Raw genomic sequence first — 27715 nt, forward strand, 5'->3', positions numbered from 1 at the left:
TGAGGGGAAGGCCAGAAAGGCTGAGAGAGAGGAGAGCACACTGGGTTATAACCTCCAGAACTGGAAGCGGTTATATTGCTGGCATCTGTCTGGCTCAAGAGACAATGGAGTGCACCTCCAGGGGTGAAGTCAAACTACTGCATTAGCAGCACTGAAATGACCTCCCTGGGGAGCATGCCTGGGCAGTGTGTATGTATGGAGGTCCTGGGCTGCCCATACACAACCCCACTCTCAGCCTCACTGATGCGGTCCAAACAAAAGCAGCGCAATAAGTTTGGCACCAGCTGGGCTGCAGGAGACTCCACTCCAGATTTGTGTAGGTTTTAATCCTTAGTCTTTTCTTCTCCCAAAGATGCCCCACAAAGCAGCGGAGGTTTAGGACCAGAGTGTTCCTTCTCCTAGATGGACTCCCTTCCCAGGTGGACAAGCCCCACCTGCCCCTCACTTCCCTCAACAGCACATGCAGAAACTGTTTTTTTGACCGTTGGACCCACTCTTGGTCTTGCCCACTCATTCCGCTGGAGCCTTTCTTGGCAAGTGGTACAGTTAGATAAATTGAGTTGCTGGTCTTGGTCCTACAGAGCCCCCCATCCCTCCCCACTTTAGACGGTGAAGGGTCTTACTTCGCTTCTTTCAAAAAGGAGCCAACTGGATTAAGGGACCCTCCTTCTCACTCTGCTGAGTTGTCCCCCAAATTCCCCAGGCTGCCTCCATTAGTACTCTAACCAAAAACCACACTGAGAACCAATATGGTATAGTGATTAGTATGTCAGACCAGGGACTGGAAGACCAGGGTTCAAATTGCAACTCAGCCATGAAGCTTGCTGAACAGCCTTGGCCTGACACTGTCTCTCTGCCTGACCCACCTTACAGGGTTGTTGTGAGGATAGGAAGAGGAGGGGGGAACCAGGTATGCCACCTGGAGCTCCTTGGAGCAAAGGTGGGGAATAATGTAATAAAAACACATAGTAACCTCTTCTCACTCCACACCCTCATCCCCCTAACTCCTGTGCCCAGGGAACCCCAGTACAGGAGCTCAGAAACAGTTTCGCAGGATTTGTACAAAAGAATGCACACTTCGCTCCAATTAGTTTTAATTTTTGCTGCCTTTTCTCTCTTAGCTGCTTTAGAAACTTCTGAGTTAAAAGGTGAGACAAAAGGAAATATTTTAACACAATAAATTAAAACAATGGAGAAGAAGAAAAGCACCAGGCCTTAGCCTCTTGTGCAGGACTGTAGCAGAAACCAGGAATTTCAGTACCTGCTCCAAGGTGTGCCCAGGCATACATTGCACGATGCAAATGTGCAGTATGAACCTCATCCAGCAGATGGCAGCCAAATCACATGTAGGGTTTTCCTATTCAGCTACATACACAAATATGGGTCACAAATACCTATAAAACTTTTGTCCTGGGTTGCATATGGCTGTGATCAGAATCCAGACCTTGCTCATAAATGTATTCTGAAAGGGCAGGAGGAATCATTGCTCTTTAATGATTTTGGAGCCCCTCTGATTTGCCGATGACATTAAAGGAAAACTAATCTACTGTATGCTATCTTGAGTATGCAAACTATGTCTAGGGCGGGGAACCAAATCAGACACACATATTCTGCCGAATGGATGGCTGCCTCCTCTTTCAATGTACCACATTAAACTTGATCTTTGTTATTTTGTGAGACACTTGTCTGGCTGGTTCAAGAGGGTTCCCTAATGGGAGCCTGTGTTGCAGGGGGAGTCAACCACCAAGGGTCCAGCACCTATAACAGCTGAGTAGAGAAAAGGTGAATTCAGTAAGTGCACACTGCTTTGAACAGCTGCTCTTGCCCAAATTATCCCACCTACACAACTGTTAAAGGTACATGAGCTCAAATGTCGAAATGATGGGCTTGACCCTTCTGTACTTTTAGCTATATAATGGCTCAAGAGATCAGGACTCTGCAGATTCAAAACCACATCCCAGGGCTTGCTAGTGGGCTGCAAGAAAGCAAACAAATTAAAGCTGTGGCTCTTCAGATGCAGTTGGACCACAGTGCTACTGTGCTGCTGCATCAGGTGAGATGAGATTGTCCAGTCCCACTCCTTGGAAAGGCTCAGCCATTTTCAAGGGGGCTGCCTGTTGCATCTCTGTGCGAACTGCTACTCTCCACTGGCCTCCTTCCATTCAGGAAGCATGCCCTGAACAATACAACATGCAGATGCAGTTTGGCATTGATTGGGGTGCGCTTCCAATCTTAACTCATAAAAAACTCCCCAAAATCAACCAGAGTACCTTAACCTCAGCTATGAAAAATCTGGGAAGGGCGGGAAAACTGCTTTGAGTGGAACAGAGATCTGGCATCAACGCCTGTGTGGCATTGTGAAATAAAGGGAGGCTAGAACTAACAAGCTGTTGGTTAATCCTGCTGTCAAAGTGAAAAAGTTCAAGAAAGGGCAGACATTTAGCAACAGCAATAAAATGAAAATGTCCTCATGGATGCTCACAAGTTGCAAGAAAATTGTTAGGAACTTGGTAACTTTTGATGAAAGGTGGGATGCCAATATCTGGGGCAGCCCCCCCTGCACCTCCTTGTCAACGATCCCTACCATTGTAGCCGTCCTGGTCAAGGTCTCCCAGGGGAGCAATAGCACTGCCAAAGCGACCAAATTCTTGGTGACCAGTAAGTGCGGCCGACGCCACTGGCTCCATGCCGTACAGCTGTTGCAGGAAGATGTAGACTCTGCCCACCTCCTGCACACGACCATCTTCTGTTTTTTCCATGTATAAGGGGGCACCAATCAGTAGGTCATCTAGGCTGCATGGTGGGGGGGGGGAGGAGAAAGAGCAAGAGCCTTAAAATCACCAACTCTGGATCCAAAAGGTACAAAGAGCTCACTGCCGGGGTTCAGAGAAGCACTAGTGGAAGTGGGAGAGCAGCAGGGTCTAGAGGCACAAAGCCCCCCTCCTCAACCATGGCCAGAGTCTCTCCATGGGGTCTGCACTGCCCCTTCCCTCTGCTATCCATGGCAACTCTCTTCCTCCTTCCTAGACAGAGCCCACCCAAAATCTCCCAAACTCAAACATAGTCAAACATTCCCACAGCTTCTTCTAGTGTGGAGAAAAGCCTCTCTCTCTCTCTCTCTCTCTCTCTCTCTCTCTCTCTCTCTCTCTCTCTCACACACACACACACACACACACACACACACACACACACAAAACTAGTGATTGTGGTCACCCTTCCTCAACACTCACCTGTCACCGTTGAGATCAGTGGCAGCCACAGCATAGCCAAAATAGGCAGCCATCTGTTGAGGGAAATGACAGGCAGCTGGTGAGGCTGAAGGATGTCAACATGGGGCAGGCATCCTGCAATCGTGACAGACTGTCTGCTCAGGGCGGGACTCTTGACTCCCCACAGACCCCTCAAACCCAGGCCACATCTGCATTGTACATTGAAAGCATCTTCATGGTCGCTTTCCCCAAAGAATCCTGGGAGGTGTGTTTGTTAAGCAGGCCAAGAATTGCTAGGAAACGTGTGTTCCCTCCCAGAGCAACAATTCTCACAATGGAACTCTGGGAATTATAGCCCTATGAGGGGAATTGAGATCTCCTGACAACTTGCAGCATAAACTACACTGTTCAAAGTGGCATAATTCTGCTTTAAATGCATTGGGCAGATGGGGCCCCAGACCCATCATGGTACCTGCACACCTCTAAGACAGGATAGTTCCTAAAATTTCTGGGGTTCTCCAGGGCAGCCTTCTCCCACTGGGAGCCCTCCAGTTGCTGTCAGACTACAACTCCCATCATCCCTGACTAACAGCTGTGCAACAACACTTCTGTTCAGACAGATAAGCACATACAGGGTACACTCTGTACGGAAAACCAAATTTAACACCCTGCACCCAATCAATCCAAATCCTGTACTTTTGATACACTGAATCACAGCACAGACAAAGTTCTGCTAAGGCCCCAGGTAGCCTGAAAGCTAGGGGGTTTTTTGAGTGGGGAGGAAATAGGACTAGTCAACACAGTGGATCTCAGGAACCATCATATGCTTCTTCTTTCTTGCTCCTGTCCTTTCCTGGAATGAACCTCAGACCTCAACGCAGGTGTGGCCTGCAGGTGTCACCCTAAGGGATGGCAATGGAGCCTGGCATGAGGGCTCTGGGGCCTCTGTCAGAGGTTGGGCATGGCCCAGCTGCAGCATCAAGACCCTCCTTCCTGGCTTCAGTGTGAACAGTGCAGCCATTTACCTGCTCTCCAGAAAAGTTGTACAGGGGCCGAATGTCACTTCCATTTAGAATTGTGACCTGGAAAGAAGGAAAGAAGAAAGGAAGAGAAAATAAGAGGTCTTCAGTCTCATTAGACTGATCCAAAGTGATCCAGCCAGAATCCTCCACTAAGGCACTGCTGGATTACAATTCCCATAATCCCCAGGCAGGACAACCAATGGCCAGGGATAAAGGGAGTCATAGTTCATCAGTACTCAAGGGACTCAGCTGGGAAAGGCTTGTTGTGGCAAAGGAGCCAACCCAACTTCTCCTGACAGGGATGAAAAGGGAAACGAGGAGTCTTTGCTCCCGAGACCCGGGGTCTCGCTTCTGGCCATGTACACATTCTCCTTCCACAGCTGGGGAGTCCTGGCTACCAAAATAGAAACATTTTCTTTAAATAATACTAATAATTTATTCAAATCACTGCAATTAATTGCTCTTATCACTAGGACATTTTCCCTTCCTTCATCCACATAGGCAGTTTTTCACAACACTGGTAGTACTCATATATGTGTGTGCATGAGCTCATGTTTATGTTATATATGTGTGAATGATTAGAATTTTCTTGAGTCGTGAGTCAGTTTAATGATTGCTTGTTGTATTGTATTGTATTGTATTGTATTGTGTTGTGTTGTGTTGCTGTACACTGCCCTGATATTTTATGAGAGGACAGTATAGAAATGCTATACTGTGGGGAATGCCAGCAGGGAGAGAGAGAACAGCCCTGAGGTAAAAATATCTGTTTTGAGTCTGGATGCCTCCTGCACTACAGCCCCAAACTTAGAATGCAGAAATAAACCTCACCCAAAGGATCCCACAGTGTGGCAGAAAATGAGTTGGCGGATGCTGTATTGCGGGAGCTTTGGGAGGAGGGTGCCCTTAGCACCACTTCTGCTCAAGAAGTGGGGCTGAGGTTCCTCTCAGACTGCTCTGTGGGCGACTAAGTGTCACAGCAAGGTCACCGAGAGAAAGGCTGCACCAGGAGGAAGGAAGGCCACGTCACATGTTAGAGGCGAAGAGAATTGCAGCCCAAAGTAACCTCTACAACAACATCATGGGGTTGGTTCTTGGCCGCAGCCAAACGGCCGCAGGGAAATCAGATTTGTTTGGTTTCGGGCCTCTACATTTCCCTCATCTTTAGAAATGCACCTGTTACCATAGCAACCCACAGGGTCAACAACAAACATGCAGCTGAGTGGTGCCGAATCAGGAGAGGGTGAGGAGGAGAGACAGGCTGGCGTGTCATGTGTGAGGCACTGAGCTCACCGTGAACTCGTGTGTCCCGTGTCAGGGAAAAGTCACAATGGCAAGGGATCACGGGAGCCAAAGAACACACCAGCGTCCCCAGGTGGGATGACACCCACTTTTAACTTGCACCTTCCTGTGAGTGGGGCCCTCCACTAACCACACAGGAAGGGGAAATGCGATGGGGCTACACCCAAAAGCACAACCGGTTGATGCCATGGCACCACAAAGCACCAGCACAGGACTCTTCAGCCCAGATGTGGCCAGACATGCCTCTCACGGAACTTCTGGGAAGGAGCAGGGACGGGTAGGGCAGAAGGCTGGCAGGCCAGCAGTGGTTGGAGCCAGAGCACAAGGCTGGCAGAGCCACCTAATTCTGGTTCTGTCTCCATCCACCTCTCTCCTGAGTTCTACAAGGGCAACACTGAGACTATGGAGAAAGGAATTTGGTGGCCCATTGCCACCCCCAGGACTGGTTATAAGCAGGTGGGGACTGGCTAGGGGCAGAGCCATAGCATGGTTTGCCAGGGCCCGGGGCGTGCGTGCAGGGGGTGGGGTGGGCAGAGGATGAATGGAGCCTGCCGCGCCAGCCCAGCCCTTGCTGCTGGAGTGATCCCCCACTGGAGTCAAGAAGGGCCATGCTGTGCCACCTGCCTGCCCGCACAGGGTGGAGCTCAGCTGGGTGGCACAGCCCTTGCACCATCCTAGCCTCGCAAAGCAGCTCGGGGATGGCAGGGCGGTGTGAGAGGGATGCAACAGCAATGTGCCCTTTGATCACAGCCTTGCCTGCTTTGCCCAGCGAAGCATTCAGATCAGATTCCAGCCTCGCAAAAGGAGGAGCCAAATGCACACACACCCCCCCCCCCGAGAAAAATGTGGCAAGCCTTCACCCCGGCTGCACCCCCTACACATGATGCCCCTGACTGGGGGGAGACGGAGGTTGGTGGAGCAGTGCCCTAATAGACCAGCCTTGACTCAGAAGCAACTGACTGCTTGCTACATTGCAAAGAAAAATGAAGAATGTATTGAGATTTCAAATGGCTTTTAAACAACTTTAAAAAATAAAAAAATAAAAACATAAATAATGCTACCAGTACTACTTTATGGGCTGGATTCAGAGAGTCCTACTAGCACAACATGGTTCACTTCCCTTCCCCAGTGCCCACCCCCCAGTCGGCTTAGGGTGGGGGCTTGGGATAACCCCCAGAAAAGGAGGTGGTTCCATCAGGCTGCGCCAATAGAGCAGTTTCCTGAATGCTACTTTGAATTTCACCCTCTGGGTCTGGTCCCCTATCTATCCATTAGTAACTCAAGTAGAACGGAGATAAAGAGTACCGTATTTTTCGTCCCATAGGACGCACCTAGTTTTTTGGGGGGGAAATAAAGGGGAAAAAATTCCTTTATTCCCCCCCCCAACCAGGTCAGGGAATCCAAACCAGGTCGGGGAACAGCGGTATGGCGGCACTCCGCCTCCCCACTGTCCCCCGAGCTTGTGGGGCTGCCCGATATCTGCCCGAAGCGTGGGCCGCTCTGCTTCAGTGCGCCCCGCGCTCTGTGCAGCAGGCTGCTATCCACAGCCTAGGGACCCCTGCGGGAACTCCCACAGGGCTCCCTAGGCTGCGGATATCTGCCTGGCGCGAGGGGCACTCTGCTTCAGGGTGCCCACGTGCTGGGCAGCAGGCTGCTATCTGCAGCCTAGGGAGCCCTGCGGGAACTCCCGCGGGCTCCCCAGGCTTGCTGATAGCTTCCTGAAGCCTGGAGAGCGAGAGGGGTTGGTGCGCACTGACCCCTCTCGCTCTCCAAGCTTCAGCGAAAGCCTGTATTCACCCCATAGGACGCACACAGATTTCCCCTTCATTTTTGGAGGGGGAAAAAGTGCGTCCTATAAAGCGAAAAATACGTTATTTCTCAGGCAGCCTTCAGCAACCTGGTTGCAAAACCTCCAGAGATTGCTGGACTCCACCTTCCATCGGTCAAAGCCAGTGTCCTCAGGGATTAGGGGATTGTAGTCCAGCTACATCCCAGAGGTTATCCCGTTGGTTTAGGCCAGTGTACTTCAGCCTTGGGGCCTCAGATGCTGTTAGACTACAACTCCCATCACCCCTAGCCTGGCTAAACTGGCTGGGGATCATGGGAGTTGTAGTCCAACACAATCTGGGGACCCAAGGTTGAAGAGCACTGGGTTAGGCTAGCCAATGAAACTGCTCTGTTTCAGCCCCTGGAAAGTATTTTTGGGGGAAGGACTTTCCAGTTTGTGGATCAGGCATTAAGAAGGTCTCAATGACTTATATCAGAAGTTGTTAAGAGAATGTTCCTGGTTATGAGCAGAAGTGGAGATCTAAGGAAGTTGTTCTTTTAAGGTCCAAGCTGTATAGCAATTTTTTAAATAAACACTCTTGTAGATTAGCTTGCAGCTGGAAGAACCTGAGGCAGCATCTTGTGCACCTGGTGAGGATGTTGGTGAGGGGCATCTGGAGCACTTTTACAGAAGTTCCTGACAACCCACCTGCCATCCACAAAAGGTCTGCTGCCAAATTCTGTGCTAGCCCCTAGAGCACATTTTCAAGGGAATTACTGTATGGCCAATGTTCCAGCTCTACAAAGCAGGCAGGGGGACAGGGACACTCAGCCAAATGATGCAAAGGTTGCCAGGAAGACTAAGAGTTACAGTACACACAGAGAGTGGGGAGAAAGGAGGCACAGGTTTGGCTCTTACATATCCATAAGTCAGGTTTCCTTTAGGAACGCCAGCCACAAAGTCTGCAAGAGAGCAAAGGAACACAATGCAATCAGTGGCAGCAGGAGTCCGAACTGCTGCAAGCACACTGTGAACAGCAGAATATGGCACAGATCATAGACCCTGGAAGAGCCCTCATGGGAGAGGAGGAAAATACATACATACAGTATGACCTTTAAGAAACCAGATAATAATGCAGTGCACTATTTACTAATCCCAAGCCCTTATTATGAGTCCCTGTCATGGGAAAAGGTGGGTTATAAAAAAAAAATAATAATAATAATAATAATAATAATAATAATAATAATAATAATAATAATATGAACCCCAATCTCTCTCCTACTGCCCTCATAATTGCACTCTTATTTTGCATTCCAATATTCCCTCCACAATTTCTAACAAAAAATAGAAATAAAGTTATTATAATTTATTTGAAAACCTATTTATTGTCTTGGGGGGAGGGGTAGAATTATACAACATTTTGAAATCTTGACGTGTGTGATTTACTCAGAATGCAATGGAGGTAAATATTTTTGACACAAGGTACACATAAACCCGACTGTCACATGGAAGATGGAGCATGCTTGATTTCTCCTGCCCTGGAGGACTTGTACCAATGGATTCAAGTTACAAGAAAGGAGATTCCGACTTAACATCAGGAAGAACATTCTGAAAATAAGAGCTGTTTGACAGTGGAATGGTCTCCCTCAGGAGGTTGTGGACTCTCCTTCCTTGAAGGGTTTTTAGGAGATTTTGGATGGCAGTCTCTCGTGGATGAGATTCCTGCATTGCAGTGGGATGGACTAGAGGACCTCTACAATTCTAGATTCTTTGCTCTCCAAACCAGCCCTACCACCCATGCTGAAAGTATCCTCCCTTACTAATAAGCCCATTGGTACCTTCAGTGGCATCTCCGCTAAATTCACCGACCGCCACAGAGTAGCCTAGGGAGAGGGAAAGGAGAAACAACATGATTAAGTGGGGGGGGGGGGATGCATGCCATTCTACACCTACCAGAGCCATCAGAAAACGCTACTCCACTTCCCAGCATGCCACCACAGGTTGCCATAGGTCCCATAATGCCAACTAGTTAGTCAGCAATCTGGCCCCAGGCTGAACATCGCTAGGAGGCAAAATCCTTCCCTTTGGAGGAGATGGGATAAGGCCCCTTCTGGGTTTCTCTAAAGGTAAGTGCATGTGGTCATTTCTGCAGGGAAATGGAAAAGGACAGGTTGTGGGCTCAGTGGCAGAGCCTCTGCTCTGCATTCAGAAGGCCCCAGGTTCAATCCGCCACATCTCCAGGTAAGACTGGGAAAGAGCCCCCCCCCGAAATCTGGGAGCACAGCTGCCACTTGGTGCCGAGAAAAGTGTGCCAATAGTCTGACTCAGTAAAAGGCAGCTTCCTATGTTCCTAAGCATCAGCAGGAGGTGAAAAAATTCTGTGACTGGGTTGAAATAAAGGACACAGAGTGACAAATTTCACCATCATAGTGTGGCTACGCTGATGTAACAACATCTATCTATTAAGTAAGATTAATTCCAGAGCATTTGGGGTATCCCAGGATGTCTTTGCTGACCCTGAAGAGATGCTTATGCATCATTCTGCTTATTATTTGTGAATAATATCAACACTTCCCATGAACACTACTCACCCCCATCTCATGGATGAAACAAGGGGTGAACTCAAGAACCCTGGATCTTGCAGAGATCTGCTGACTCTGAAGTTCAGGGAAACCTCTGGTCCACTGCCCTTTGACAAAGGCTTGATCAGAGGCCACCCCTTTCTAACAGGGCCCAGATTTTGAACTGAGCAAGTGCCGAAGCATAAGAACCACCTGCTCAGCCCAACCATGAAGCACAGAATGGGCAAAGGCAACCAGCTCCCAGGAAGCAAATGCTACCCTAAGACAAGGATTAGAGAACCTGCGGCCTTCTAGGTGTTCATCTCCTCCTTAACCTGCACTTGCTGGACGTCTGGGCTGTTGCAAGATCAATCAACAGCCTCTCCTGACCGTTGCTCTTATTGTGGGAAAGGGAGGAGCACAAGGGATGGTAGGACGACTGATAAGAGAGATATGTTCTAATTGTATTTTAAAAGAATTTGTTAAATTTAATATCTATCTATCTATCTATCTATCTATCTATCTATCTATCTATCCGTCTGTCTGTCTGTCTGTCGGTCTGTCTGTCTCCATCCAACTCCTCCATCACTCCCAGGCAGCACAGCCAATGGTAATGAATGACAGGGTTTCAGGACCCCACCTCCAGCACAGTCCTAAGACAACGATATTCTCTTTCTCCAACCCTTTCCTTCCATCCAGCACTCACCAAGGTAGCTGTCATCAGCCTTGAAGTTAGCCTGACCCGTCTTGAGTTGACCTCGAGCCTCCAGGACTAAATAATTTGGGTCATATACCTCGACAATGGCATCCTGTGCTGCTGAAAGCACCTGGCCTGAAGGGAAAGGGGGGTGGCAGTTAGAGGGTTGGACTAGGACTGAGAAGGTCAAGGGTCAGATCCCCCACTCCCTCAGGAAGCTCACTGGGTGACTTTGGGCAAGTCGGCTACATCTCAGCCTAACTTACCTCACAGGGTTGGTGTGAGGATAAATTCATTTAGATAGGGTGGCATTCCAAAAAGCTATGCAAACACACAGCTTCCATTAATTAATTAATTAATTAATTAATTAATTAAACACACTTCCATTAATTTCAGGAGACCTACTGTGAGTAAAACCTAGCCAAATAATTTCTAAACAGTCCTTCATCAAAAGAGATCTCAGGACTGTTTACATACAAGGACATTTTTTAAAGAACATACTATATAATAAACACTGACAATAAAACCACAATAATAATAACAACATAACAGGAAGTTATTCTGTGTGCCACCTCTCGCTCCTTGGAGGAGAGGCCAGATAAACATTAAATGGATGGATGAATGAAGTTATCCTGAATTTGGGGGACAGGAAGGTGGGAGATGGGGGGAGAAATGGGGATGTCAATATCCCCACGTGCAAGGAATCTGAGGCAGTGACCAGCTTTATGGATATGCTGTGATTCCACAGGAACACAGAAAAATTGCTCTTCCTGGGAATCTCAAGCTTTCATTTTCTTTTCCTTAAAAGAAAAAAGAAAAGAAAAGAGTATGTTGCTAGCCCTTATGGTTAAGAAGGTGCGTTTGAAAAGGAGCTGTTCGATCAGCTAAATAAATATATAAATCTCAATCAGCTGGACCAGTGAAATAAGGATCAAATAAATATTGCCAAAATAGTAATATTTTTCATAATAGAAACAAAGAAGCTGGGAGGGGGTCACCTTGCCAGTAATAGCTTCCGGGGCCACCAAGGAGAACACGTCCAGCCTGCCAAGACAACGAAAAACATTAGTTTTCCTCAGAGGTATCTGACCCAGTTCACCTGATCTTTGCCTTAAGTTTTCCCCTTGTATCTTCACAAGTACCCTGTGAGGTTTGCTGGGCCAAGAGATGGTAGCTGACCCACAATCACCCAGCCAGCTTTGTGGCTGTTCAGGGGATTTGAACGACTCCACTTCCCATACCTGCTACATCACGCTCCCTCTTGACACCCACCCACTGACATCCCCATCACTTCACTCAGAGATCACCCGGGTCACATTGGATCACCCTCAGCTCAGCACCCTCTCTCTTAGCAACCAGGCTGTGACTCACAAAGGTCACACAGGAGCCATCAATGATGCAGTCAGAAAAGCAGGGGCTTTAGGCACTGGACCAGTCTCAGGAGGTACGTGTTGGCAAGCCTCAGCTGAACATAGTTGAGGAGCTGTAAGACTGGCAGCAATACTCAAAAGCATTTTTGAAATTGTCTTAGAAAACAATATTTTAGGTAACATTAGATCAGCTTTGTAGATCAGAAGTTACCAGACTTTTACAAGCCCTCTCACTCGCCGGCATGGAGTCCTGGGTTGCCTGGGGTGACCAGGGGAGCTATCAAGTACAAGACTGGTGCAGAATATGCAGACGGCCACAGGTGATGCATATATGTGCACAGGCTTGATAGGGAAGGAATTCCCAAGCAGAACCCTGCAAACTCTCAGCACGTCTTTCCCCTGTTCTATATAACCAGAGCACCACCAGCAAGGAAAACGGCAGCCAGGTGTCCCATAGAGTTGGGTTGACAGAGAGGGGAAATAATTGGCCTTCTGCCCTGCCCTTCAGATGTTATTGGACTCCAATTCCCATCAGCCCCAGCCGGCATGGCTGAGGAAGGTGGGAGTTGTACTCCAGAAACCTATGGAGGGCAGCAGATTGGGGAAGGCTGACCTAAGCACAGGAGCATTTACCCATACAACTCATACAATTCACCCTCCTGTGGGCTTCACAGGCTATACTGTTTTCCAGATTGGCATTACAGCTGGGGCTGCAGACAGCTGCCATGTGGATGCGTCTACAGTGCCTGTTATGTATCCACAGCCAGCCCCCCTCATGCCAAGGAGACTATCTCTGTCCCAACCCCCAAATACAGGAACCCATGTTCCGCCCATGTTCTTGGCAGGGATGGAAACTCACCTTTGTGAATTCAGCACTAAAGCCACTTTGGCAGTAGCCTTGAAATCTGAGCCCGCTCTTTTCTGGCAGGAGAAGGAAAGACAAAAGGGGTGGGGGGGTGGAAATGGAAATTCAGAGGTGCTGGAAAAAGTTACAGTATAGAAGCTTGAGGATACAAGAGAGGATCATGCCTTTTGCAGCTGAATTATGCATTGGCAATCGGAGTTTTTGAATATGTTCTGGTAAGCTTCAGATTTGCCTGTTGCAAATATTTATTCATATTTGCATGACTAATAAATGTGTGACGCATGGTGGGGTAGAGGGCCTACTGCAACCAGCATTCAAAATGATCCCTTCCAATTACAGGGTCCTATTCCCCTCACCCACCAAACTGAAGCCACCCTTTAATTGGAGCCAGAAATCACCAAACAATAAATATGCTATTAAAAATATCCCAGTCCATCAGAAGGTGGTCCTGTCCACAGGCTTACAGATGAATTATTGGAGAACCACCAGATCAGTGCACTTGGAGGAGAGAGAGAAGGGGGTGAAATGCTTGCACTGACAGAATGATTGTGAGTGTGTGATGCTGATTCCTCCCTAAATAAACTGTTCTGTCAGACAACACATGAACAGGAAGCCAATATGCCTCAGGTTGTGAGTAGCTTCTAACAACAGAACTGTTACAATAAAATAAATGATCCAGCCTTTCACCTCCAAAAAAACCTCACAAAATATGGGCAACCAAGACAGCATTAGAGCATGGGCAAAGTGCCATTTGCCTGATCACAGCCAGACTTTCAGGCATATACTTTAGAAGGAGTACTACAGCTGTGACGAAGCACCAGAGGTCCAGCAGGGAATCCCAGCCCTGAGCAGGGAAGAGGAATCCCCATTATTATTCACTCTCCATCAGCTGCAAAGAGATAAACAACAATGACTTTCCATTTTTAATGTCTGATTTTTGTTTTCTTTTTTATATATTCTGTTGGAAGCCACCCAGAGTGGATGGGGCGACCCAATCAGAGGGTGGGGTACGTCTTCTGATGACATGTGAATTATCCACCAAGTATGGTCTCTGGAGATGGGAACAGTCTTTTCCTTTGGCAAAGTGGGAGTCTGGGGCTTGAAGCTGCGCGTTCAGCATTCTCTTTCTGCCACAGGCGCTTCTCCTTTCAGGCAGGCGCCCCCTAGCTTAATTATGCTAATTATCAAGAGGCCACAGCAAATAATAATAATAATAATAATAATAATAATAATAATAATAATTCCTTGGGAAAGGATTCTCATCTTAAGAGAACAGCTTGGCCCTAGGGGGAATATGACAACAATAAGAGAACCCCGGCTGCTGTGCCCACCCTGCCCTGCTTTAGCCTGTTCTCCCTTTGCTTCACAACAGCAAACCTTCAGCATCAATAATTTGGTGGGTGAGGTGGAAGATACAACACAGCAAGGGGCAAATTGGCTGTATTCTATTACTATGCTGTCTGTTATTGTTTTTATTATTGGTGCTCTGTAATGTGTTATGTTGCACACTGTCTTGGGATCTTTTGATAAAGGGCAGAATATAAGCTGAACTCATCTTCATAATCTTCCTCCTCTTCATTTCAATTCAGCAATATGACTTCCCTCAGAGCTCCGAAGGACAGCTCTTGCTTGTGTGCATCTGTGGGGGACCAGGAATGCTTTTGCCAGAAGTCCCTCTTCCAGAGCTGACCTCAAGCTATGCAGTAAACTCAGCAAGAGCTGCTTCTTCTGGCTCTCTAGAGACTGGAGTGGCCACTGTGAGAACAGGATGCTAGACTAAGTCTTTGGCCTGATCCAACAGGGCTTTTCTTATGGGGGGGGGGCTCTGCTGGTGGCACAGCAGCCTTCTGGTGATCACTGTATGGGTGTCCCCAGGGAAACGCTCCCAGCTTTTCCCACACCCACTTCCTACTGCTCCAGATTATGCTTAGGAAGCAGCTGGCTGGCTGGCCCTTCGGTTCATCTGCCGTGTTCTTTCAGCAGGAGGGACGGCTCATTAAAAGGGGTTAGTACAAGGGACAAGGAAGGGACCTCTATAGTCACTCATACTTCTTCCAGCTCCCTAGTCCAGTGGATGGCAAACCTTACCCCACATGCAGCTCCCATACCTTCATTGCCCATCACCAGGCGCAAGTCAGCTGCACAGTGGCACACAGCTAAGGCAAGGTAAAATAAAAAGCCTAACAGCACACTGATGCACCTCCATGGAGGAATAGCTACTGATCAGGGAACCCAGAACCAACACAGCAAAGACACTACTGTGTCCCCTTCCTTCTTTCTCAAAGACTGAGGAAATCATAGGGAACTGATTTAGACATCCAGTTTAAAGATGAACAAGGGGAGAAAACGTGGTCAGCCCCTCCTTTATGCAACCTTTTGGGCACATTCAATAAGTTACCTTAAAGATAATGTTCCATTAGTTATACAGGCGATGACCAATTAGCACATGTCAGAAAGACATGTAATCACACACAGCACCAAACTTGGAAGTGACTGAAAATGTCACAAAAAGTCATAAAAGGGGTGGACTTCCATGCACTCGGTCGATGTGCACAGGGGTCAGGAATGGAACCTCTGCATGAAAGGGTTGCCAACTGTCTTAATAAACCTCATGGTCCCCCTTATGTTTACCAACCATTTATTTTATTCAGCAGATGTGCTGGTTGGTTGTTATGGTTTTATATGTATTTTTTGTGGTGTCCAGTGGAATCTTCTAATGTACTTCTACACAAATTCAATACAGTTTTCTTAAAAAGAAAGAAAGGCTGAGGTCCTGTGCAAGTGCTGAACCCCTGCCAGGCAGGAACCCTCTCCAGAGCCCCTTGTTACCTGAGCGGCAAGGTGCGTATTCCACAAACTTGGTGAAGTTGTTGATGGACAAGAAGCAGGTGCCCACAACCTCATGCTCAGGCTCGTCATTGTAGGTTCGCCAACTGTACAGGGGGGCGCAGGCCTAGAGGAAGAAGATGAGCCTGGTAAGCAAATGGAAAGGGCTCCACAGTCTTCATTCATGCAAAGCATTTCTACCCCCACACTTCTCTCTGGCCTATGGCACAAAAAGGAAAAGGGGTCAGGAGGGAAGATGAAAACAAGCAACCTCATGCACGGACTCTTAATGTTAATGTTACAAAGTTCTTACAACCACGAGCTTTCAGTTTTAATGTACAGAAGCTGGGAGCGAGATGGTCTTCTGACTTGTGGCCAAAGCTCTCACAGCTGGAGTCAGACTAGCCCTGTACAATTCAAGGGTCAAACACTGCAGCTTCAGCAATGCCAACGACCTCTGTAGAGATGTGCCACCTTCTGCAGATGACTGCCCTGCAACATCCAGGCCTATCTTGCGGCCACCACCCTTTCCAGCATCTCTATCCACATGTGGCCAGATCAGGACATTGCTCTACATTGTAGAGTCTACAGCAAAGAGTCCCAAACTGTGTCAGAGCCATGAAAAAGGTGGAAGAATTCCTTGGTGATTTAAGGCACACTCTTTGATACATTCACCAGTCACTCTCTGCACCAACACAAGCACTGGCATTGTCCCAAAGGAAAGAATCCAGGATGCATTAGAATTTCCTAAGGCAGCCTCTGCTGTAGTTAACCAGCATAACAGAATCCTAGAAGCCCCAACACTGGACAAAAAGCAGAGTCCCATCTCTAAGTAGGAAAAGAGGAGGGGTGCTCCAGGCCAGGAGGCAATGTTGACCCAGGTTCCCCTCAGTTGCAAGGAGGATGCCTTCCTGCTGTCCTGGGACCCAAGATATCCACCCACCATTTGGAGAAGCGCCATAGATCACTGGTAGATCATTTACTTGGCATGTAGAAGATCCCAGGTTCTCTACACCAGCATCTCCAGGAGGGACAGGGAAGTCCTGGAGAGCTGCTGCCAGCTGGTGTAGAGAGTCCTGAGTTAGCCAGAGCAGTGGGGGAAGCTGTCTATGTTCCTGTCACATACGCACTGTTTGCATTTTGTACTTTAATTGATTGTGTTCTGTAAACTAACCTTGTATTCAAATCGGATGAAGGGTGCCTTTTTTAAAAAAAGGTTTCAAGCAAAATAAAGTAAGGTTGGAGTGAAGTGTGCCTCTCATTTTAATTTAGAAAGAAAGCAACAAGGTATGTCCTAGATGTCAAAAGACTGGAGGAAGCCCTGCCCTGCAGCAGGCTAGTTGGAAAGGACTACAGGGAGCATCTTGGGGGAAACCAAAGAGAAAAACAGGGTGTCCTAGTGAGGCCACAGGGTTGCTTGAAGAACGGCCAACACCCACCTGCACACACACACACACACCACCACCACCACCACCACCACCACCACCACCACCACCACACTTTGCATTTCCTGCAGTTCTTACTAGCTGCATCCTTCCTGCCCTGCCCCCATATGACAGATTTTGGAAAGTTGAGGAGTTCAAAGCACAGTTTGAAGTTCAGCAAGGTAAATAATAAACTGCAGGGAAGCAACCCCCCCCAAAAAAACCTCTGGCAACCCTAAAGCAACACCTGGAAATGAGCATCTGACACTCTTAGTACTGGGGAGATTGGGGTGTGCATTTCAAAAAGGACATTTTTTTTTAAGAAGAAAGAAAATAAAACTTGGTTGGGAGGGGATTAATAAGGAGATCAAGTTCCCCCTGCTCACCCATCTCTTTTTAGAGGAGCCAGACATCATATTTAGACAGAAGAAGATCAGTATTATTGTATGACATCTTCCTTCAAGTCTACATCAGTTTGTCACAAACTTTATCAATGGACTTTGATCACAACAGGACACAGCATTACAACAGCAGCCAAAACAGGGGTTTCTGACACTGGGAATACCTGGCCTCTGTGTGTTTGTGTGGGTGGGTGGACTTAGATATGCAAGAAATCTAGAAGGGAAGAAATGGCGTTGCCGCATTGGAGATTTCTGGGTTTCTTACAGTGCAATCCTATGAATGTTTACTCAACAGTGTAACAGCATCTTGTTCTCACAGTGGCCAACCAGTGGCCTGCTCTGAGAAATCTGCATCCATGACCTGAGCACAGGAGCCTTCTCCCCTCCTGTGGTTAATAGCAGCCTTAATTAAAAGAACCCAGCGAAAAATTGGGAAAGTGACAGTTTTCGTTCTCCAGTTCAGAGGGATCTGGTTTCACCAGTGCCAATACGGAGGCACCGTTAGCCCTGGTTATCAAATATTCAAGAAACATGCGACTTTGGGCCACTGAAGGCACATAGATCACATCTGTGTAGCACACAAGCCAGGAGTGCCTAGAACTTAGCTATGGCAGCTCCAGAAGCCACTGAGGCAGGAGCTCTCACAGCTTCCATGCTGCAGAGGGGTCCTGTGATGAGAAGAAAGAAGCAGCTAAAGACAAAACCTGAACCGGCATGGGCTGTTGTTACTGAGCCCCGCACCCCACCCTGGCGACAAGCTATTTGCTCATTCATCCTGACGTGTTTCCACAACATTTATGCAAAGGCTAAATTATATCCGGTCTTTATTGAGCCTTCATGCTGGTTTGTTTGCAGCGAGGTTATAGGGCAATGTGCATTCATCTCGATCTTCTTGTGGGGTCTTTTAAACATCTTCCCATTAGTCATTCATTTATCACACATTTTTCATCACACTTTTCTGTCATGACCCAAACTGCAAAAAGTTCCCAAAAGCAAATTTGTTGTGCTAGGGTGACAGAGCACTTCAATCCATTTCCAATATGCAGACCTAGAATTCTCGTATGCGCTTAAATCTTTCCTGCAAAACTGTGACCATCTGGAGATGGTCCGGGTTCCCCCGGTCAACCAATTGCTTATGCGCTTTGCCAAATTCATGCCACGACTCCGCTCTTACCAGGATGGAGCTGCCATGTGACCGCACTGTGGCTCCAAACCACTGCAGCGATTTGAACTCCATTTGCTCCACCATCCCATTAAAGTCCTCCATGCGGGATCCTGCTGGACAGAGAACACAAAGGGGTCTGGATCAGTGTTCCTCAAAGGCTTTCAGATACCCGGGACACAGCTTCCTTCCAGCATTCTGGATAAAATTTTACTCTCACTGTTGAAAGAAGGTGGGTGGGCAGAGACAGATGATGTAAATCATATACACTATCATTTCAGTCAGCCCCTAGAACAAGGATTGTAGCTTGGTGGCAAGAGCATCTGCCTTGCATGCAGAAAGTCCTAGGTGCAAAAGACTCCTGTCTGAAACCCTGAAGTGCTGCTGCCAATCAGTGTAAGCAACACTGAACTAGATGGATTAATGATATGACTCAGTACAAGGTAGCTTTCCATGTTGCTATGCTGCTTTCCTGTGTTTTCTATGGGATAACCCAAGGACTATTGGCCCCAGGTATCCTGACCTCCCCTTTGGCCAGGCACATCAGGATTCTGGGACTGGACCATTCTTTGGGGGCAAGGGGGATGTTTCTGGGAATCCCCAGCATCCATCAGGTGCAAAGCAATATGAGGAGACTGAGTTGATGCCGCTACTCACATACAGTCGTACCTCCGTTTACGTATCCCTCCACTTACGTAAACTTTGGGATACGTACGCGGCAAACCCGAAAGTATATTTCTGGGTTTTTGCCACGCGCGCATGTGCGGAAGCGGTCCCTCTGGTCGCAGAAACCTCAGGATCCAACTGGAGGTACCACTGTATTGGCAGAGAAAGAGAGTGAGAACAAGAAGCCTAGACTGATGGACGCATTTAAAAACAGCCTTCCCCTTCCCCACCGAGGCACAACTCAGCTCCTCTCAGAGCACAGCATATAATTTGAGAATTCCTGGCCTCTTGGTGGGAGAGTAAATAGGAAGGCACCTTATACCAAGTCAGAGCACTGGTTCTTTGACCAGTGAGGAAGGCAAGCAGGCCCAGCAAGCGCCGCGTACCACGGTGGTTCTGCACTGCATTTTCTATCACTCCCCACAAGTCTGCACTTGAACATAATGGTTCAGAACATGAGCTATGAGCAGTTCAACTCTCAGCTGATCTGTGAATTTGCTGGTTGGCTGTTGGTGAACTGCTGTCTCTCAGTCTTGGAAGCCCGTCCCTTTTCTATAATTTTGGGAATAACAATGCTGGCCTGCCTTACAGGGATGTTGTAAAGATTTCAAGGTAACGCAAAGCACTTTGAACACTAAGCACTATTGTTACCCTGATATTGTCCTCAGACTGGTAGCGGCCATCCAGGAGTTCAGACAAGGAAGGAATCTTTCCCAGACTTAGCTGGAGATGCTGGGATGGGAACCTGGGACTTCTGCACTGCAGCTCCCGGCCTCTTCAGCCTCTACTCCTCCTATGTCTTCCCCATCTACTTGACTTGTTGCCTTCTCTGGCTCCATCCCACCACCACAAACACTTCCAAAATCTCCACTTTTTCACTGTTTTCCTAAGATGTGATCATTGCCCCATTTGGTTAATTCCCAAACTGCATGCCAGGACACACTACTTTTAATTTAAATCATGAAAATCAGTGTTAATGGTTCTGTGTTTTATAGGTCATGATATCAACTAAATAAAAGCATAAAGAATAACCAACATATTGCAATATGTATGTTGTTGGCATATTGTATTGTATTTTTATATTTACTGGGCGGCACTGGGAGGAGGGACTATAAAAAACCATAACCAATACAACAAATACTGTCTTTCACAAGGCAACTGCCAGAAACTAACTAAATGAAGGTGATTTGTGGTCACCCTCAGATGTGGCAGCCCATACACCCCTGCACTAGTCATGGCTCCGGCCTCCGAGGAGAGCCTAGGAAATTCTAGAAATTCTGCCCCATCTCAGCCTCAGGTGCGACAGGATCCTGCCATCACTCCTGCTGCAGAGAATTGCCCACCCACAGAAAGGTTGTCCCCCTACAGCCCTGAATGTTTCTCCACTTTTTCCAATCAGGTCCAGATCAGCAGCTTATGCAGAAAATGTATTAAATCCATGTGGAGTGCTAAGAGGGAAGAGGGCGTCCCGTTTTCATTTAGGGGGTGGGATGGAGCTTGTGGGAAACAGCCTGATCTGAGGCTGTGAGCTTGCTATTCTCCCAGCAGTTGCTGCCTTTGGTTTTGATCCAGACCAGAAGAGGCATCCCCAGCCCACTGGCTCTGGTTCATACAAGGCCCTTCATATCAATCCAATGGGATGTAGTGATAATACCCTCAGATCTTGCAGGAACGAGCACCACTTAATCCCTTTCTTGCAAAAGAAACCGTCAGGCAGTGACCCCAGAAGACCAGGTATAAAACAAATGCCAAGTCACACAAGCTACTTCTCGTCCATTAAGGGCATTTCCAATTCTCTCCCTCTCTCAATTTACTCTAAACTAAAGGAACTGCCAAAAATACAATTTGGTTCCACGTGGGCATTTCCAGCCCGCCCCTCCACCCTTCTTTAATTCACATCACTGCCTGAAAAATCAACAATCCCTGCAGTTTGCAATTTCAAAAATCCCACACCGCCACTGTGAACAATGCTCCAGAAATTCCTCCCCTGTTTATTCAGAAAGAGAAAATATTTCATAACATAGCACTGCTGCCCATTTTCCCCTTCAAGATTTCCCATTGTTCCCATCTGGTGGGGAAGAGGAGACTGGAAGAGGAGGAGGAGGGCAGGACCAGGGAGGGGGGAGGTTGTTCTTGTTAGTCAAAAACCACTTAGGCCCCACAACCCTCCCTAATGGTGTGATCTCCACTCCAGTGGTTCTTCAAACTCCAGTCCAGGAAACTCTGAGGTGCCTTGGATGTCTCTCAAGGTTTCCGCAGTGAGAAGATGATTGGCAATGGCAGACGTGCTTCCTTGCCATGCTTGATCTTCCTGCAACTCAGAGCCCGAAGGAAGCAGGGGCCGCGATGAGAGAGAGCAGGCTGACCAGTGCTCCTAAGACAGAGCCCCAGACCATTACCCACAAGCCTTTGCAATGTGCAAGGAGTCCTCAGCTGGGAAACAGATGTGGAAAGGATTCCCTCAAGAAAGTAAGTTTTCAAAAATCTGTTTTACTCCATAGACACACGAGGAAGCCACAACATGGGAAGCTACCATAGACTGTGTCAGACTGTTGGGTCTACCTAGCTCAGTACAGTGGTACCTCTGGATGCTACTTTGACAGCTGCTGTGATACTTTTGTTTCATTTGTGAATGCAGTTCAAAACAAAACATAGCCCTCCCTCATCCCAAATGGGCATGAGATCAAACCCAGGAACACATATCTCAAAATGCCATGACATACTGTATATATAAGAATTTGGCCTGTGTTTTTGTCACCGAACCTGCAACCCTTACTCTTTCTTATAAGACATTCAGTCCATTTTGCTTATTCAGTTAACAAAGTTCTTCGCCTTCCAAGGATTATATGGGCTCCAAATATGGATATCAGGGCTGCAGTTCAACAGAACTATAGAATCGTAGAGCTGGGAAAGGACCACCAGGGTCATCTAGTCCAACCCCCTGCAATGCAGGAATCTCTTTGCTCAACACGGGGCTCAAACCCATGACCCCCAGATTAAAAGTCTCATTAAGAGCTATCCTGCATACTCAGGTACTTGAGCATAGGCTTCATTTACCTCACTGAGATTTACTTCTGAGAAGACTGTGTAGGAAAACAAAAGGCCTTACCAATCAGTTGCCCTAGACAAGGGCTGGTGGACCTGTGGCTTCCAGAAGTTGCTGGACTGCAGTTCCCAGCATCCTTGACGGCTGGCCGTGCTGACAGGGGCTGATGGGAGTTGGAGTCCAACAACATCTGGAGGGGGCACAGGTTCCCCAGCTCAGCTGTAGATTTTCTAGCTCACTTTTTTTGCATTGCCCTATTTGTAGTTTCTGGGGAGGGAGGAAGTATTCAATTTAAAAGCTCCAGAAATTAGTATCCTTGTAATGACTCATTTTTTTGCTTTCAGCAATTCTGCCTGAAAACAAGAAACCTCTGTGGAAATAAAATGCTCACTGATGGGAGGATTAAAAAAGAAAAGTATTGTTCTCTCTTGCTCACAGCACACCAGTACCCAAGATTTTACCAGCCACCTGGAGAGTAGTTCCCCAGATTCAGGCCTACGCAGAAGTAGGGCTCCCTGAGCAATGGCCTGTTTGGCTCTCTGGCTGGAATCTGATCTCTTGTTCTCAGCTGAGCCAAGGAAACTCTCTCTGGCCCACGGCCACTGGGGACCAGCCAAGTCAACACAGAGCCATGCGGCCAGACAGGAAAGCCCCAGGCCAGGCCAGGCCAACTGAAGTCCAGGCCTTTCTGAGCCACAAAGTTACACGGGTGGGGGCAGCTTAGACCATGGGTAGGAAAACTAAGGCCTGGGGCCAGATCTGGCCCAATCGCCTTCTAAATCCAGCTGGCAGACGGTCCAAGAATCAGCATGTGTTTTTACATGAGTAGAATGAGTCCTTTTATTTAAAATGCATCTCTGGGTTATTTGTGGGGCATAGGAATTCATTCATCCCCCCCCCAAATATAGTCCGCCCCCCCAAGGTCTGAGGGTCAGTGGACTGGCCCCCTGCTGAAAAAGTTTGCTGACCCCTGGTTTGGACCCGTTCCTTCTCCCACAACACAGAATGCCTTTGAACTGTCAACATTTGCACTTTACTCTGCCTGTGGGCAGCTTTTGATCTCTTTATTCAAGATTAGTTCTGTGTTTTTGTTGTATTTTCACTCCAACCTTCCTGCAGAAGTTCACAGTACACCATTCTCCCCCCCCCCCCGCCCACAACAACCCTGTGAGGTGGGATGGGTTGAGAGACAGTGACCAGCCTATCATCAGCCTAGCTTGCCCAGCTGTGCGGAAGGGAAGCTGTTCGAAGGTAGTGCGCATGCTCTTGATGGAAAAGGTCTTAGGCTCCATCCCTAGTGCCTCCAAGTTGAGCTGGGGAACAGTCCTACCCAAAAACCTAGAGAATCGGTGTAGATCAGGGTTTCCCAAACCTAGGTCTCCAGCTATTGTTGGACTACAAGTCCCATCATCTCTAGCTATCAGGACCAGTGGTCATGGATCATGGGAATTGTAGTCCAAAAAAACAACAATTGGAGAAACCCTGAGATAGAGAATACTGAAGCTACATGGAGCACTGGTCTGACTTGGTGTAAGGCAACTTCCTTTGATCATCCACATTTGCCTTCATGGCTGCAGGGGAACTTAGAATTTGGGTCTCATCAGAACTTGGGTCCAACACTTTAATCCAGGGGTTGACCCCCGTGGATGCCCATACTGCCACAGAGGCACTCTTTCTCCCTGCTGCTCCTGTTGTAGTCAGTCAAACAGCCTGCAGTGTGTGCTTAGCTACAAGGTGTGTGTGGTGCTCACCACAGTTGCTTTAATTTGCAAATGTCTGACTCTCCTAACCACAACATCACCCCAGCTCTCTAGGGACTGCATGACTCTTCTACCCTGTGACTTGAATAAAATATTGGGGTGTGTGCATGTCACGGTGCACACACACCATTTGAATGGCAATGCCCATCAACCTCAAATATTTAATGGGGGGGGGGGCAAAGGGACCTTAGCCCCTAGGATTTGGCTCCTGTGCCTTTAATCCAGGACTGCACTCTCACACTCATAAGCTCTATGTGTCAGGAATACACAGGTCCCTGACAACACACTCGCAAATAAATTCATGAAGAATCCCTGCACAGGGGTGCAAGGGGTGCAGGGCACCTGGGCGCAGAATTCTGGGGGTTGCCAGGCACCCACCACTGAAGCAGCCTAAGCTCTTAACTATCTACCTGTTATGAAATAATAAATAATTTTGATTGAGCTAGAAAAACAAAATACATATATACGTAGGTATTACCAAAATGTATGCCTACTATTTCACTAAAGGACTTTATGCACTCATTTACCAAAGATCACAATGGCAGCGCTTGTGGGGTGCTGGGCGGATCTTTGCACCCCAGCAGCACATATGCTGTGACGCGGCAGCTAAAAAAGCCAATGCAATTCTGGGCTGCATCAATAGGAGTATAGCATCTAGATCAAGGGAAGTAATAGTGCCACTGTATTCTGCTCTGGTCAGACCTCACCTGGAGTACTGTGTCCAGTTCTGGGCACCACAGTTCAAGAAGGACACTGACAAACTGGAACGTGTCCAGAGGAGGGCAACCAAAATGGTCAAAGGCCTGGAAACGATGCCTTATGAGGAACGGCTAAGGGAGCTGGGCATGTTTAGCCTGGAGAAGAAGAGGTTAAGGGGTGATATGATAGCCATGTTCAAATATATAAAAGGATGTCACATAGAGGAGGGAGAAAGGTTGTTTTCTGCTGCTCCAGAGAAGCGGACACGGAGCAATGGATCCAAACTACAAGAAAGAAGATTCCACCTAAACATTAGGAAGAACTTCCTGACAGTAAGAGCTGTTCGACAGTGGAATTTGCTGCCAAGGAGTGTGGTGGAGTCTCCTTCTTTGGAGGTCTTTAAGCAGAGGCTTGACAACCATATGTCAGGAGTGCTCTGATGGTGTTTCCTGCTTGGCAGGGGGTTGGACTCGATGGCCCTTGTGGTCTCTTCCAACTCTATGATTCTATGATTCTATGCTAAAGACTCCCCTGCCCCTGCAGTTGCCTGATTTGAGTATGGAGCTGGGCTTTGGTGTTTCTGACAAGGGGAATTTGGGCAGGCACCTCTGATCACAGTCTAACAAACCTCTTAAGACCGTGACCATAAACAGAAGCCGGCTGCATTCCCCTGTTCACCATCCAAGCCAATGAAGCGTTCTGGGGAACTCAAAAGCTTGCATGCAATTCTGGTTGGCCTAATAGAGGGTTTGTCCTACTATGGATTTTGTAATTGCTCTTATAGACTGACACAGTTGCCTTTATTTTCTGAATTAAGTAGGGAAGAAAGAAGAAGTGGGAATTCGGGGAATCTGGAGTAGCCGTTCTGCCCGGGCACAGAGGTCCAGCGCCGACGGCCTTCTAGTGGTTCCCTCACTGCGAGAAGCAAAGCTACAGGGAACCAGGCAGAGGGCCTTTTTGGTAGTGGTGCTCTCCTTGTGGAATGCCCTCCCATCAGATGTCAAAGAGATAAACAACTACCTGACATTTAGAAGACATCTGAAGGCAGCCCTGTTCAGGGAAGTTTTTAATGTGTGACATTTTAATGTATTTTTAATCTTTGTTGGAAGCCGCCCAGAGTGGCTGGGGAAGCCCAGCCAGATGGGCAGGGTACAAATAAATTATTATTATTATGACTGAAAATCAGAGTAAAAATTGGAGGTGGGTGAGGATGGGCAAGTAGCCAGCCAGCTCTTACCACTGGCACCTCCCAACCCCACACATCCCGCTTACCTTTGCTGCTGTCAAATTCAATGGGTATACAGCTGCTCTCGCCAAGGGGCCAGGGACAGTAGTAGACAGCACCCCCCTCTGTAACGTCCACCTGGCTTGTGTTGGCCTTGGGTGCTCCCACGAGGACACTGGCACTGTGGAAAGGAAGGGAGCAGGAAGCAAAAGGATGAGTCTAAGCCAGATGCAAAGCTCCTCCTACCCTTAAACTCCTCTTCCCGAAGGGGCTACCCACAGATTGCCTCAGGCTCATTGAGTTTCTACCTTTGGGGCCCACTTTCCCCTCCCATAAATTGGAGCCCCACAACTTGCCTTTTTGTGCCCCCGCAAAATCCCTTCCAGCTGTCACTGTTTCCTCATAGGTTTTCCCTCTTCCTCATGAACACTCAGGTGAAGCATCATGCATACATCACAGATACATCATAAATATGTCACAAACAGTGAGGGGTTTTCTGGTAGAAACCGGTTCATCAGGTTTGCCCCCAACCTCCCTTACCCACCACCACACACCCATCAAGTGATGCAGTAGGAATATTTACAAGTTCCTGGTTTTCTGGTCAGGTTATCACACTCCTAATCCATTCCTGGGTGGTTTGCCATTGTCCATGGGATGACTGCCTGTCTGACACCCACCTGCCAGTGATGATCTCTTGTGCAAGTGGCTGCTGAGTACCTGGTCTCAGGCTTGAGGGATTATGGCTGCTCACATCCCATAATAAGTCCCCCCTTGGTAGCCCTTCGTTTCCTGAACAGAACAAAGTTGGAATGGTGCAAATCCATACTGGTGCGACTTTATATGACTTTCTAAAGTTTTCCCAGTGAGCCAGTACACAGACACATTTATCAGTGAATTGTTGGATTTGCTAATGTGCAGCGGGAGGCCCTTTGAATAGAGATAGGCAAAAAACTGTCATGAAGTGTTTTGCGGGGACATTTGCAGGAGTGATTGTGCTGAGTTTGGTAGATGGTGTGTGTGTGTGTATTATGTCTGCTGGAGGGGCAACCCCCCGCAACCTTTACATAAATTCCTGTAACACTCTCCTGGGAGGACAGTGTCATTTTGGCTACAAATGGAATGGCACTCACACCTGAACCTGAACACTGGGAATAGATGGAATGATACATTTTTGGAGTCCAGAACAATGTGGGCTTGCAGTAAAGAAATACTGTGAGCTGCTGGCAGTTCTGATAGGAGAAACCCACTCCTTAGTAGCCTTTCTCCTTGTGTTCTGTAATGATGCATCTCAGTGGTCTTCCTGAGAGCCCCCAGCCCACTAGCAGGTCTGTTTGTTTTACCTGCAGGCTCAAATTATTGCTTCCGGCTTATTTAGCCTGGAACGATATCCATGCCAGGTTCCTCTCTCCCATTCTGTTCCCCACCTCCTGGCAGCCTCCCTAGTCTCCCTTTCCCCTCCCCCACCCCACCCCCACCCACTCTTCAGAGCTCCCTGGTGCAGGACAAAGGGCCCTTGTGTAGGCAGCCAGGTGTACAATTCAGCAGCTGCAAGCAGGCAGTGAAGCCACCCTCCTGGGGCCCAGAAAGAGGCCTGGGAAAGAGCTTAAGATACCCAGCAGTGGCAGCAAGAGCCCCACAAGATCGGAACAGAGGGGGCGGGTGGCACAGAGCAAGGAGAACATCCGCAGCGCTGCAAACGACTGCTAGGAGGGAAT

At 48.0% G+C, this 27715-nt stretch overlaps 1 protein-coding gene across 3 annotated transcripts in view; it reads right to left on the reverse strand.

The window, feature by feature from the left end:
* Window positions 1-27715, reverse strand: part of ITGA5 (integrin subunit alpha 5) — a 68979-nt gene that overhangs the window by 20345 nt on the left and 20919 nt on the right. Inside the window, exons 1-12 of one of the 3 annotated variants that reach the window (XM_083599756.1) lie at window positions 26309-26349; window positions 26048-26181; window positions 18617-18720; window positions 15621-15744; window positions 12786-12847; window positions 11555-11600; window positions 10566-10691; window positions 9137-9181; window positions 8217-8260; window positions 4235-4291; window positions 3231-3283; window positions 2585-2793 (exon numbers count right to left, since the gene is read on the reverse strand). In XM_083599756.1, the coding sequence (XP_083455882.1) occupies window positions 2585-2793; window positions 3231-3283; window positions 4235-4291; window positions 8217-8260; window positions 9137-9181; window positions 10566-10691; window positions 11555-11600; window positions 12786-12847; window positions 15621-15744; window positions 18617-18720; window positions 26048-26181; window positions 26309-26334 (1030 nt within the window). In that variant the 5' untranslated portion in view covers window positions 26335-26349. Of the gene's footprint in view, window positions 1-2584; window positions 2794-3230; window positions 3284-4234; window positions 4292-8216; window positions 8261-9136; window positions 9182-10565; window positions 10692-11554; window positions 11601-12785; window positions 12848-15620; window positions 15745-18616; window positions 18721-26047; window positions 26182-26308; window positions 26350-27715 lie in introns of those variants that run through there. The other 2 variants (XM_083599755.1, XM_083599754.1) reach the window with 2 other exon arrangements.

Source organism: Podarcis filfolensis (genome assembly GCF_964270895.1).
Source record: "Podarcis filfolensis genome assembly, chromosome: 2".
In the NCBI taxonomy this organism is placed as follows: domain Eukaryota; kingdom Metazoa; phylum Chordata; class Lepidosauria; order Squamata; family Lacertidae; genus Podarcis; species Podarcis filfolensis.